We start from the raw sequence: 14884 nt of genomic DNA, 5'->3' as shown, positions 1-14884 counted from the left end.
CTAGGATGTGTCAACACCAAAAGCATCCAAATAAGAGCACAATAATTTTTTCTCAGGAGGTTTAACATCTTGAGGCATACTTTTCTCCAAGTCGGTGACTGGCTCGGCTGGTTCAGTAACAAATCGGCCGCTAGACCATTTTCTTCACCGAGCCAAACCAGCTGGGGGTTGGCTTGGACTGGCTCGGCCGTTTTCTAAAACAGAGAGTAGGGGACATTGCCTGTGGTGACAGTGGGCCATAATCCTATTGTTATCACTTAGTCTAGCTTCTTGTCCTATAGGCTTTCCCTCCTTAGGGCTTGCTAGATTGTGTGGTAACTGTTACCATAAGGTCTGGCCCTGCCTAGTGAGGCTTTGCACTGGTCCTGCTAGATTTTGCAGCAACACCTCCAAAAGTGTTTAAGAAGGTAGTTGGGCTTAAAGAGTGGGGATTTGGGTGGATGTGACTATGGGCCGTCATCATGTGTGCGCCAATCATGGTGGGTTCCCAGGACCTTAGTAATCCTGCTAAATTGATTGATAACAGTACCTTAGACATATAAATTTATAATAAAGTCTTAAATTCTTAATAATAAAATGATGTAATCATGAGTTAATTAATGTAGTCATTAAAAAAATAGGTTTTTGGGAATCACATAACTACTCTCTCTCCTACTATGTAATGAGATATTACATCACTCAATATTGAATCAATCCATTCTTGGTCATTCTTTTCCTGTCTATGCTTGTGTGTGTGTGTAAAAACTGACAAATTTTCCTAGTGTACTTATGTAGTTCTTTGGATTAATTTGTGGAGGAAAACAATATCTCAAACTAATTTGATTTTTCTGTGTAAAGAAACATATGGCAACATTTTTATGCTCTTACTATATTTACCTCTTCATAAAATTCATATTGAGGTGTAAAATTGCGAAGATACTTCTAGTTTTTAGTGTATATTAGTTATATGTGTATTTTGACAAACAATTTGGAACAGGTAAATTGGTGTTTGCAAGTTATAAAGTCCTCTGGCACCTAATACATGGTTGCTTACTGAATTGGAACATGTTTGGAATTTGAAAGGATTTGATTGGTGCAATTAGCGAATCTGAAAGTCAGAGTACTTCCTTTACCCCCCTCACATGTGCTACTGAGGCAGTGAAATGGCTTGGAGCATCAGTTTCTCTTACTATTTCAAGCATATTATGAAAGAGAAACATGATATGGATTTGGTTACATGTTTATGTACATCGTACCAGGGCATATCAATCCATAGAAACATGAGTTTCCAAAATAGGTTTAAGTGGAAGTCAATCTTGCATAGTTACAATAAAAAATGCTTCCAAACAAAACAATTCTTTTCGAATCATTCTCTTCAGGAAAAGTGTTATTTTCATAAACTTCAAGGAGAAATTGAAAATGACGCTGAAATGGATTCTGAATTCAATGAAATTATCAGGGATACTTTAAGTGAAGAAGATGGAAAAATGATTAAATCAGACAATTTGGAAAAAGATGCCCTGAATTCCTTGGAATGGAAATTAGTCTGCAACCAAGTTTCGGAATTTACTTCTACCAGCATGGGTTATATGTTAGCTAAGGAAGGACGTCTTCCAATTGGTACTGATCTACATAAGAGTAAGGAGTTATTGGACCAAACGGCTGCTGCACTCTTGCTTCCTCGTGCTCTTGATTTTTCTGGCATTCAAGATGTTAGGAATATCATAGATTCTGCTGTTTCAGGGAATATGTGTATGATCCGTGAGCTCTGTTCTGTACAGAAGACACTACATTCTGGAAGAAGCATTTTTGAGCACTTATGCAATCTTGTATCTGAAAGAACTTTAGATGGAAAATTTCTTGATTTTGATGCACAGAAGAGAAGTGCACTTGACCCCCTGTTGATAATCTTTGAGGGTGCAAATTTCTGCACTGATTTAGAAAATGAACTGGGTTATTGCCTTGAATGTAAGTTTTTGTCAGTTCTGAATAGAGCAAGCCCTGCTTTAGCAACTATAAGGTCAAGAAGGAGGAGTAATATAGAAGTTCTTGAAGCAATATTGAAAGAGACCGCTGCAAGGATTGCAGAAGCTGGGGGAATAGATCGTCCATTGGTTACAAAACGAAGATCTAGATTGTGTGTTGGTGTTAGGGCAACCCATAAATCTTTACTTCTTGGTGGTATAGTTCTGGATGTCAGTAGTTCTGGGGCAACATATTTTATGGAGCCTAAGGATGTGTTGGATCTGAATAACATGGAAGTGCAACTGGCTGCTGCAGAACGAACTGAGGAACTTGCTATCTTGGAGAGGCTGTCCTCTAGGATAGCATGTGAAGCTGTGAACATCAAGAATATGTTGGAGAGGATTATGGCTATAGATCTTGCAAGTGCTAGAGCTGCTCATGCTTGTTGGCTAGGGGCTGTATGTCCAATGTTCACTCAAGAAGGCACCATTGGAAGCACCCATCTAGAATTAGGGACGAAAACTGAAATGAGTGAAACTCAGACATCATTTGTTGACATTGAAAGTATTCGACATCCTTTACTTTTACAGCCTGCACTTAAAAACCCCTCTTCTTTATTCAGTTCTATGGGGTTTTGTTCATCCATCCAGAAACATGATACTAGTTCCATTGATGTTGAGACTGTTGAAAACTCTAATGAAAAGATAGGACCATTACCTGTACCAATAGATATCAAAATAGGACCTGGAAAAAAGGTAGTAGTTATTTCTGGACCTAATACTGGAGGGAAAACAGCAACAATGAAGACTCTAGGGATAGCTGCTTTGATGGCAAAAGCTGGCATGTTTTTACCAGCTAAGGGTCAACCGAAGCTTCCATGGTTTGACCATGTCATGGCAGATATTGGTGATAGTCAGGTAATTTTCTTTGTATTTTTTACATTACAGTTGATACTTGATGTCTGAATATGTTTTTATGTTGCACAGTACACTATTTTATATTCTGAGTTTTGTGTTGTTGGTTGAAGTCATTGGAGCAAAGCTTATCCACATATAGCGCACATATACAACGCCTTTGTAAAATTATGGAAGTGGGCACTAGCCAATCCCTTGTTTTGATTGATGAAATTGGGAGTGGTACTGACCCTTCTGAAGGTGTGGCACTTTCAGCAAGCATTTTACAGCATCTTGCAAGTCAGGTGAATTTGACCATTGTAACTACACACTATGCAGACTTGAGTAAACTGAAGGACAAAGATGATAGATTTGAAAATGCTGCGACTGAATTTGATATTGAGACTTTACAGCCCACCTACCGCATACTCTGGGGAACTATGGGCCAGTCTAATGCCTTGGATATTGCCCAGTCAATTGGATTTGATCCCAAAGTCTTGATTCGTGCACGGGAGTGGGTGCTAAAATTGTCACCAGACATGCATGAAGAACGCCAAGGTGGAATTTTCCAGTCACTCTCAAAACAAAGAAATGAACTTCAAGAGCAAGCAAAAGAAATTGCTTCTGTTCTTTGTGATTCGAAACAGCTTCATGACGAGGTATGCCTATAGATTATTTGTATCTCTTATAAGAACTCAGACAGATTGTTGACTCAGTTTACAAACATATATAGTGGTGGTTTGTTGTTTGCATAATAAATAATTTTTTAACAATGAAAAACATCTCTTCTCTTAAAAGTTAATATAGATAAACGTAAAGAAAAGTGAGCTAAAGTTGTTATATCCAACAATGGATTTTAAATGAGCAATTAATAAAGAGAGAATACTGATAATCTGACTGTATAACAAAGTTCTTTACATCTTGGGGAAAATCAAAGTTCTTTACATTTGCCCACCCACCCCACAACTGCCATGGAAAATATTAGAAGTCTTATCTGTTCCATTATTCTTGAAGACTTGGGCTTTAAGACCATTTGATTTTCATTTATTAAAATAGAAAAATAAATTTGTTATAGTGGAAATATCAGATTGCTTGTATAATATACTGTTTAGCTCCCTAAGATTACTAAATTGTTGGCTCCTCTACAACGTTATCATTAAGAACAATAATTGAATACATGCTGTTAGCGAAGGAGCTTGCATATGTAGAATTATATAGGATCCATTCTTTTGTGGTGTGCCATTTCAGTTCTAAACTTAAAACCTGGCCCAAAAGTTCATCCATTTTGTAATTTTTCGGAGATATGCAGGAATGTTTCTGCATGTAGCAGAACATTTTTGCAGGCCCTAACAATATTTTATGCACTCTCTAAAATTTTGATCTGTTCATAAAATGTTTCCACTCGAAGTCTTAAATTACATTTAGCTTATCGAATGCCAAAAGTGCATCATTTATTTGTTTGCTTGGCTTCCTAATGGTGGCATTTTGCAACTTTGTGATTTTTGAGTGCTTTTGGCAACATTTTGGAGGTGCTCTTGGCTTTCTCTAAACTCTATAATGTATTCACTACAGTTTCAAAAACCCTATGAATTTGCCTTTATGAAGCCCCATGTTAACCCTAACTATGAAGCCCCATGTTAACCCTAAAACCTTTTATTAAGCCCTAGATATTGAGTTATTACATTTATATTATTATATTGTTTATACGCTAAAACCTTTCAATGTACCATTTCATTATAACTGTACCCTTTATCTCCTATATATATATATACACTAGGGAGACCTAGTCTTAGGATCATCAAATCTTGTATTATACATTGTATTCATTGTAAAATAAGGTTTCCCCCTCGAAGTGGACTATAATTATCGGTTTCTTATCATTTCTAAGGTGCAAGGTTGATAACATTAGGTATTAAAGCTATGATCCTAGGGTTTTGCTGCTTCAAATGAGTCATCTTGGCATTTTCACTAAAACATTTTTTTGGGAATGTTTTAGATTGAATTTTTGAGCATTACCCCCCTTTCAGCAGGGGTACTCCAAAAGTTTTTGGCCATGCCATATAAGCCCAAAGCTATGTTGCACGAAACTTATAGGAGCTCGGCGTTTCGGGCCATACCTGTACTCGAAACTTGGCCGAAACTCGATCATCATGTAATCATCTATGAGAGTTAATATAGACTTGTTTTTCCTTCTAAATTGTCATCTATGGGTCTTATTCCCTTCTTTCTTGCAAGATAATGTGTTATTCACTTATTTATTTATATATATTTTTATATATACATATATGACGTTTTGACTGACTTTTCCATTTTTGGGAGGTGATGTTTCTAGGCGTATCCGTTTCGGAAACTCCGAAACATTTCGACATTTTGTGAAACTTACGTCCAAAGGATGTGTCTTTTACCCATGTAAAGCCATGTGGGTTTGTGTTATTTGTGAATGTGACGCTTAGGTCCCTGTTGTTGTGGACAACCATGGCTACTCCCGGTCTTGTTTATTTCATGATATGTCTTCTTTTGTGACATTGCTGACTTCCCCATGGTGGGTGGTAAGTCCCTTGCTTGATGGGTATTCTTATACCCTGGGATGGTGTTGCAAGTATCATGGATTAGGCATTACTAGGACTCATGGTTTAATGGAGCACTTGCGTCAATAAAGCCTTGTAAGGGTGATCACCATATGTACTTTTCCCTAAAATTATCCCTTATGATCCCAGTGCACCCCTACTCCACGTGCCATGTGTCTTATGTATTTTGCATTCCCCTTTGGCCTTGGCTATGTATCCTGATAGTCTCATAGTTCCCAATGCATTTGCATCTTCCAAGGCACCAGGCTACATCTTTTGAGGCAAAGAGGGTATCCATTCGATTCTCTATGCCAAGATGGACTACTTGTCTTTCAAAGCAGTCAAAATGCCCTCACAGATCTCGAGTTACATAAGTGGATCCACTTTTGGGGAAAAAGTGCTCTCCATGTGGCATTGCAAGCAACAAGATTTCAAGTCTAGGGATGAAGTGGACAAAGATGATAGGAAAAGCAAGTGTTATCTAGAAGCCAAATCAACCCGACGCTCAAGCAAACTGACATCAAGCCAATCTTTTCAAGCACTTATTCCACACGTGGGCATATTGTCTTCGCTGGGGCTATTGCATGGAGTAAAATGAAAGATATTTTCCACAATATATATATATATATATATATATATATATATATATTTTTATATGTGCTTTTATGATTTTTAATTAATAAAATCTAAAAAGTTAAAACTATTTAAAATAAAGCTTAAAAAAATAAAATTGAAATTATTAAACTAAGCTAAAATTAAAAAAAATTAATTCCTAAACTAAAACAAAACTATTGAAATCAAAAGGTCTATTCTAATATTAAAATTAAACTAAAAGCTAAACCTAAAAAAAAAGAACTACGTCTACACTAAAAAGGGTGAAAATTAAATTAAAACTACTCCGTTATTTTTCTTTTCCCTTTCTTTTTTATATATAAAGATTTAAAAAAAAGCTAAATACTAACATCTAAATCCTAAAAATCTGAACTTAAATCTAAAACCTAAATACCATATAAAATGAAAATCAATTTTTTTTATTTTTTTTTTAAATTTTTATTTACGTTAAAACCCAAAGCAAAAAAAAAAGAAAAATAAAAAGTCGATCAAATCTAAATCTATACCTATTCAAACGACCAACATTACCGTCAGCGTAAATGGAGTTGAACACGTTACTGTTTGCCTGCAGAAAATTTCGACGGCGGATAAAAATTCCGAGTGTTTGCAGGTGTGGCAGGACGTGATCTCTTGGATGAGCAGATATACGTAGCAGACAAAGCTTTAACACACCGAATCGCCCACGCATACGTTTCTACCTCTTTGATATCTCCTTTCAGGCCCAGTTTGCAGGTAGAGAAGGGCGTGAGGGTCTTCGGCGGCAGGTGGAGATGCGCACGATCTCTTGCAGAAGATTTCAATGGCGGATGAGTGGGCGGATCGAAGACTGTCAGACAAGGATGCGATGAGAGGGAGTGTGTAGACAAATGAGGACGCAAAAGAGGGACACAGCGAAGATGAGAGCTGCGAGAAATACGTGCAGGGATCAAAATGAGGCGCGGAGGTAACACACAGGTGACTGCGGATAGCTGAAGGGCCAATAGTCTCAATTTTTTTTATTTTTAATATGCTGGTCTGCGCGGTGGTGTGTTAAAAAACTTCTTTGATATCTCCTTTCGGGCCAGGTTTGCAGCTACGTGGAGTTCTTCAGCAGCTTGATGGTGACTACAGTGCAGCAGTGTGGGTCTAATTTTTTTTTTTAAACCAGTGCTCAGAACTTGAAATCGTTACCCACAGTGCTTGACGGCAGCAAAAGTCAACAAAGATGCGTTTTAGAGAGGAAGGAAGAGATCGGCGGTTTTGGCAGTCAGAAATTTTAAGATCCTGAATCAACTGCTCCAGTAACCCTGAAACATTTCTCAAACAAAAATGCACCTGTAACCTGTAAGAGAAAAGAAAAACCTTAATATAATATATGCATAAAACAAAATTTGAAACCCCAGATCAGCTGAGTAATTTGCAAATTTTGACCCTTGAACAGCCAAAACGGCGCAGATAAACCTTGGAAATCTTCAGAAAACCTGCAACCTGGGATGAAAAATCACCCAAAAATGATATGTGCATAAAACAAAAACTGAAAACCCTAAACCCAACAAAAATTTACAGTATTTTCAAACTGAAAGCTCTTCAGAAGCCAGATTTATCAATAATCACAGTAATATTATCAGAATTTAATTTTAATATAAAACGCTTCAGAAAACCCTGCATGCATTCATAAAAAATATTTCGAATGATAAGCCCGGGATCAAGTACTGGCTGGGCTCTTTCAGAAAACACAACCCGGGAGTTGGCTGGTTCAGCCGAGAACTTCCCCTAACGCCCTGTAATCTGAAAAAAGGATTTTTTGCACAGCTTAAAATCAACCATCAACATAGAGGGAGAAAACAATAGTGAAACCCAGATCAAATGGAGATACCTGCCACTATATTTCAGAATCTAAACTATCATTCAAACCCCAAAGATCAGACAAGATACCTGTGCCTAGATCAATCTTCATTAAGCTATCATTAATGGCTGAAAATAAAATTATGCAGAAAAAATAGAACAATCTTACAGCATTTTCAGAAGAGTAACACCAGCAAGATCTTTAACCCCAAAGTCTTCTTTATTGCACAACAAAAAAAATGACTACAAGAGAGCTTTCTTTAGCACCAGACTCTCAGATCCAATCTGATCTCAAATGACCCCTAGCACCCTATTTAAAGCAAAAAATCCCAATAGCTAGTTCGAGTGATCCATGTCAAACTTATCTCGACTGTCGATGAGGATCAAGATATCTCTTAATCTCATCCGTCGAATTTATTAAAAAATTGAAATCGTTACCCACAGTGTTTGACGGCAGCAAAAGTCAACAAAGATGCGTTTTAGAGAGGAAGGAAGAGATCGGCGGTTTTGGCAGCCAGAAATTTTAAGATCTTGAATCAACTGCTCCAGAAACCCTGAAACATTTCTCAAACAAAAATGCACCTGTAACCTGCAAGAGAAAAGAAAAACCCTAATATAATCTATGCATAAAACAAAATTTGAAACCCCAGATCAGCTGAGTAATTTATAGATTTTGACCCTTGAACAGCCAAAACGGCGCAAATAAACCTTGGAAATCTTCAGAAAACCTGCAAACTGGGATGAAAAATCACCCAAAAATGATATGTGCATAAAACAAAAATTGAAAACCCTAAACGCAACAAAAATTTACAGTATTTACAAACTGAAAGCTTTTCAGAAGCCAGATTTATCAATAATCACAGTAATATTATCAGAATTTAATTTTAATATAAGACGCTTCAGAAAACCCTGCATGCATTCATAAAAAATATTTCGAATGATAAGCCCGGGATCAAGAACTGGCTGGGCTCTTTCAGAAAACACAACCCGGGAGTTGGCTGGTTCAGCCGAGAACTTCCCCTAACACCCTGTAATCTGAAAAAAGGATTTCCTGCACAGCTTAAAATCAACCATCAACATAGAGGGAGAAAACAATAGTGAAACCCAGATCAAATGGAGATACCTGCCACTATATTTCAGAATCTAAACTATCATTCAAACCCCAAAGATCAGACAAGATACCTGTGCCTAGATCAATCTTCATTAAGCTATCATTAATGGCTGAAAATAAAATTATGCAGAAAAAATAGAACATTCTTACAGCATTTTCAGAAGAGTAACACCAGCAAGATCTTTAACCCCAAAGTCTTCTTTATTGCACAACAAAAAAAATGACTACAAGAGAGCTTTCTTTAGCACCAGACTCTCAGATCCAATCTGATCTCAAATGACCCCTAGCACCTTATTTAAAGCAAAAAATCCCAATAGCTAGTTCGAGTGATCCATGTCAAACTTATCTCGACTGTCGATGAGGATCAAGATATCTCTTAATCTCATCCGTCGAATTTTTAATGCATTAAAAAATTGAAATTCTGCATTTATTTATTCAAAATATTATTATTTTATTATTTTTAGGTTTTTACTTTATTTTTTATTTTTATTTGTTTATTTATTTGTTTATTTATTTTTTAATTTATTTTTAAATGGATCCTCGAACTTAGCCTTTGGAAAAATCACCTAGGACCTAGGACTTAGGACTTATGAGGGGATTAAAACATTTTCTAACCCTCAAGACACTTTACATCATGACTTTTACAACTTTACATCTTAAGGGGGAAAACCCATTTGACATAGACCCTCATAAACCACCCAGTTCTGCGACACAACTGTAATCTAGCAGATTAACACACTAGGATTCTCCTAAAATTCTAATGACAAAATCCATCCCAGCTTTGGGGTTAGGCTGAAGGAAAACTCTGCCGATCATGGATTGGTGAGACGAAAAACCTTTCGGAACGTAGATTATCACTTAGAAAATTAGGTCCACCTAGGCAATTTACAGACATGACTCATATCTGCTAAGATTATTTACAATTTATACATGCAGACTGGGTTTACAACATAAATGGATCAAGCTGTTGATGACTGCAGAATGGCACAGACATGTCGATCAAGCGCTACCCCTTTCTTTGCAAAGAGAAGGGGGTGTACTGCTATGGGCAGTTGACCGGTAGTGGTCAACTCACTGCTTGGGCCATCGTCTTGCCTCTAGGAGACTGCGTTACCCCTTCTGCTGGATCGATTTGCTAGGAAGAATGTTGTTCAACCCTCCTGGCTTAGAACCTTGCTTCTCCTACAAAATCTTGAACTTCTGACGAATATCCTGCATTGCCACTCGAAGAGACCCTCTTGGCTTGCGTCAGCACTGCGTGAGCCCCTTCCTGGGCTGTGTAGGCGTCTGCGCTACCTCTATGATGCTATTGTTGCCTCCCTGCTGGATACTCTTTGGCTCAAAACTCCTTTCTGATCCAAATCTCTGCTTTTGCCCCTCACTACAACTCAGATCACTAGTTCGATTTTCTTAGCAAACCACGCCCCAGAAAAATCGAACTGGTTTGATAAACTTGGTGTCCCTTCAATTGACCCTCAAGCCTCCTCTTATACTTTTCCTATTGATGAATCAACAACCGAGATTAAGTCTCTAATCAACAGCTAAGATTAAAATAGACTTGCTCCTCATCTCTTAAAAGCTTCTCACCCATATTTTTATTAATACCCATTAATATTTTTATTTTCATAAGTTTAGACTTTAGGAACCCCATTAAAAATATTAATAATTTTAATAACTCACAATTCAAGTGGAATTTCTCCAAACGATTTTTGGGTCTTGGAGACCTTATGTATTCTAGCTCCTCCACAAAATTTCGGAGCTAGAGCACATTCGATGCTACCCCAAAATCAACACTCCCTCTTAGCGAGGAATGTGGTCTAGCAATGCTTCAAACTAGAAGCATCACACTGATCTACGACATCAGTCTTCTGTGCTGCTGATGCTTGGCCTGATGCCCTTCATCCACTACACCATTGCATCCTGTACTGCTGCCCATGACACTGCCACTATCATTGCTACATCTGTACTGCAGCTCCCTCTTAATATGTTGCGTCATGCTGCCCATAACACTGCCACTGCTAACTGCTGCATTGCAACTCAGTTGCTGAGAAGCAAGCAACTGAAAAGCCACCTAAAAAAACTGACATGTTGGTTAGTCTAGATGCCTCGAGATGCTAAAGCTACCTCTGCTGCTAATTTGTGCTGACGCTCTGTTGTTACTGCATTGTTGCAATTTGCTCTGTCCCTCCCACATTGTTGCAACCTCCACTGCATTGCTTCAGACTCTGGCACTCTAGCTCTGCCACTGTTGCTCCATCTTCCCTCGCACCAACTAACTCCCATCATCTACTACTGTTGTTAAGGGCTCTTGTAGCCGTATGTGATATAAGAGTTTGGGCACCTCAAGGATCTTGCCCCTGTGTAGTCCTCTCGACTATAGTTCGATGTCACCCCACCTCTTTTCTAGAGGTGCATGAGCACTCATGGCACAATCCTCCTCATCATCCTCCTTGTCAGCTTTCGCTAGAGCAGCCTTTGAGTCAGACTTCTCTTCCTTGCCCTTCTTCTGAGGGCACTAAGTGGCGAAATGTCCTAGTTCCCCACACCTGAAGCATCTGACCTTGGATATATCCTTTTTCTTCCTTTTTGCTGCCCTTGCTGTCTCGATGATGCGAGAGCTACATCCTCGTCCTCCTTCTTGACCCAGGCTCCTTTGTCGCTACTACCTGCCTTGGTCAACTTCCTGATCTCTTCCTGTCGAAGAGCTGCCCACATCTCCTCCCAACTGGGGAGAGAAGCTCTGCCCAAAATACTTTGGACAAATGTCTCCCAGTCTTCGGTGACTGCATTCAGGGCAGTCTTGACCATGAACTCAAGATCTGGTGTAGACCCCACGGAAGTCAGCTGGTCTCGAATCCCTTGCAACCTGAGGAAGGGATTGATCTCTTCTCCCGTCTACATCTGGTACTGTCTCAGTTGATTCTCCAATAGCATCTTCCATTGAACGGAAGTCTCGTGGTACAAGGTGGTTAGCATCTCCCACATCTCCCTTGTTGTTTCCTTCTCAGCAATGTGTGGGACCGCATGATCTTTGACCTCGTCTAGAATCACGCATTTTGCCTTTGCCTGGGCCTCCTCGTACTTCTTCAGCGGATCAATGTCGACCGAAACAACAACTACCTTCAAGGCATAGTCCTTGATGCGATTCTTGTCTAGGATTGCCGGGATCTTGGCCTTCCAGATGACAAAATTGGATGCTCCATCCAATCTGTCATGATCCCTCAGTCCATTGACTGCCATCTCTGCTCAAACAAGTGTAGAATAGGTTCTCTTCTCTCTCTCTTACTGCTGCCTCAACAAGACTCGTATCTGGGTTTCTTTGGCGCTAGAAATCCTTTAAGGAACAAGTTTTTTCCAGACTCCCTCTGAGTCTTGATTTCCTTCATAGAAATCCGCCCCCAAATGTCAAATCACTCCTCTCCAATCCTCCTTTGCTGTTGCTCAGCAACCCGGATCTAGATTTCTTTGGCCAAAAATCTGTGAAGGTAGTGACTCCCTCTACCTCGACTTTGTCTCCTTAGACATTGTTTTGCACCAACAACAATAACGCCCCCCCCCAGCACCACAGGTCGAAGCTGCATTGCTTCTCCTGCCTCGACAACTAACTGACTTGAGCCTCTCAAGCTCTGTGTTGGCCCAGAGAGCTGATGCAGTCACTGCGTGAGCTCCTCTCAAGTACTGCGTCACCCTCTACAGGCTCGAAATGCTGATGCAGGCACTGCGTGAGCCTCAGCTGCTCCTTTGGCTCTGCGCCACTCCTTCAGCTGCTCCTTTGGCCCTGAAACAACGCTATCACTAGGGACAACTGCTTCTTTGCAGTAGTTTCGCTGGATCTCCCGGCTGATGGCTTCAGTGTCCTATGATTTGCAATGCTCTGATACCACGTGAAAATTTCTGAATCTACACATCAGCAATCCTACTGCAATCACTAGTTTACCATCTCCTACTTGTTATTACATTCAACAGGTTATTTAATTTGTAAGCAGTGAGGAAAAACAGTACTGCAGACTACATTGACATACAGATCATAAACTGAAACAAATATGAGATAAACACACAAGGGACATCGTTATTTTTGGACAACACGTCCTTGGAAAACCCAATGCGGGAAAATCGGTGCAGCGAATAGAGGGTTTGTATTATTAAGCAAGCAAAATTTGAGTACAACAGGTTGCATCTCACACTGGCTAACCTTTCATAGAAATCATGACAACAAGAAATACATCCGAGGGTTTACCTCGTTCTCCAATTCACAACTGATCCGCTGAGTGCCCTGACTCTGCCAAACACTGCGAAATCCCATCGCAATCACTGCTTGGGCCAGCATCTTGCCTCTAGGAGACCGCGTCACCCCTTCTGCTAGATTGATTTGTTGGAGGAAGACTGCTGTTCAGCCCTCCCTGGCTCAGAACCTTGCTTCTCTAGCGAAATCTCGAACTTCTGACGAATATCCTGCACTGCCACTCCAAGAGACCCTCTTGACCTGCGTCAGCACTGTGTGAGCCCCTTCTTGGGCTGTGTAGGCCTCTGCGCTACCTCCCTGATGCTACTGCTGCCTCTCTGCCCAGTACTCTTTGGCTTGGAACTCCTTTTCGATCCAAATCTTTGCTTCTGCCCCTCTCACTGCAACTCATATCACTAGTTCGATTTTCTCAGCAAACCATGCCCTAAAAAAATTGAACTTATTTAATCAACTTGGTGTCCCTTCAATTGACCCTCAAGCCTCCTCTTAAACTTTTCCTGTTGATGAATCAACGACTGAGATTAAGTCCCTAATCAACGGCTAAGATTAAAACAGACTTGATCCTCGTCTCGTAGAAGCTTCTCACCCATATTTTTATTAATACCCATTAATATTTTTATTTTCCTAAGTTTAGACTTAGGAACCCCATTAAAAATATTAATTATTTTAATAACTCACAATCAGGGTGGAATTTCTCCAAACGATTTCTAGGTCTTGGAGATCTTATGTATTCTAGCTCCTCAAAAAAATTTCGGAGCTAGAGCACATTCGATGCTACCCAAAAATGAACACATAAAAGCTCGTAGAGGAGAGGGAATACTTCTGTTGAGGGCCGCAGTAAGGAGGACAGGCCAACGAGGGTTTGAAGGGCCGTTTGGGGGCCAAATTCAGGTGACCGAGTGCTGGAAGGAGGGCCGAGGTACCTTGCTGGAGGGTCGCAATAATAAGGGACTGTTCTGGGCAAGAAAACATAGGGGAATCCTCTTGAAACAGGCCGAGTAAGGGACCCTTCTGTGGTGATTAGGCTGCAAGCCTATAGGTGCTGTTTTGAGGGTTAAACAACCCTATACATGGAGCTGTATGTGCCTCCTCAAACAATGAGGTGACTTAACTTGTAGAGGAGAGGAGGCCACATAATTTAAGGTGTGTTTTGGGCATGATTGTTGGGCTGCTGTAGGTTACAGTGGGAGCCCTAACCAGTTACCAAAACACTGCCCATGAATAATAGTGCAGAAGTATGTATTTTTTCTCCATTAGTGACTTGTGTTGAGTCATTGCTTTGACCATTTTGGATCAGTTTGACTAGCAGCCTGTGGGTGCCATTTGGAGGACTTTTTGTGGAGGTCAAAAGTCCATCCTAGGAGCAGAACTTGGAGTGAAGGATTGGGTGCCATTGGTCTAGTGGAGGGCAGCGTGTTGGCTACCCAAAATAGCCGTAGACAAGCTATCTTGAAGTGACGAAGAAGAGCTGAAGATTGGGTGAAGTTTGGAGTGTTATGTGTAGCTCTTTGATGGATGAAAGAGGCTACTAGTAGGCAGATTGGAGCTCAGGCATTGGCCAACCTAGAGAGCAGATTGGATCAGCCCATGTACATGCAACAGAAGTGACTTGCAATAGTGTTAGGTGGCAGCTCTCCTGGAGTCTCGATGTATTGTCCTTTGAAGGACTAAGGGGCAACTAGTGAGCAGT

The 14884-nt window shown here is 40.0% G+C and overlaps 1 protein-coding gene across 4 annotated transcripts in view; it reads left to right on the top strand.

Moving 5' to 3' along the window:
* LOC149147022 (DNA mismatch repair protein MutS, type 2) overlaps window positions 1-14884 on the top strand; it is a 163782-nt gene that overhangs the window by 58975 nt on the left and 89923 nt on the right. For all 4 annotated transcript variants that reach the window (XM_089439827.1, XM_089439826.1, XM_089439824.1 and 1 more), the window contains 2 exons: window positions 977-2861; window positions 2972-3496. In XM_089439827.1, the coding sequence (XP_089295953.1) occupies window positions 1143-2861; window positions 2972-3496 (2244 nt within the window). In that variant the 5' untranslated portion in view covers window positions 977-1142. The remainder of the gene's footprint in view (window positions 1-976; window positions 2862-2971; window positions 3497-14884) is intronic.

This window comes from Pinus tabuliformis, chromosome 9, assembly GCF_031772625.1.
Source record: "Pinus tabuliformis cultivar Carrire ecotype Pingquan chromosome 9, CPIR1, whole genome shotgun sequence".
Taxonomy (NCBI): Eukaryota; Viridiplantae; Streptophyta; class Pinopsida; order Pinales; family Pinaceae; genus Pinus; species Pinus tabuliformis.
This window is presented reverse-complemented; position numbering and strand designations above follow the sequence as displayed.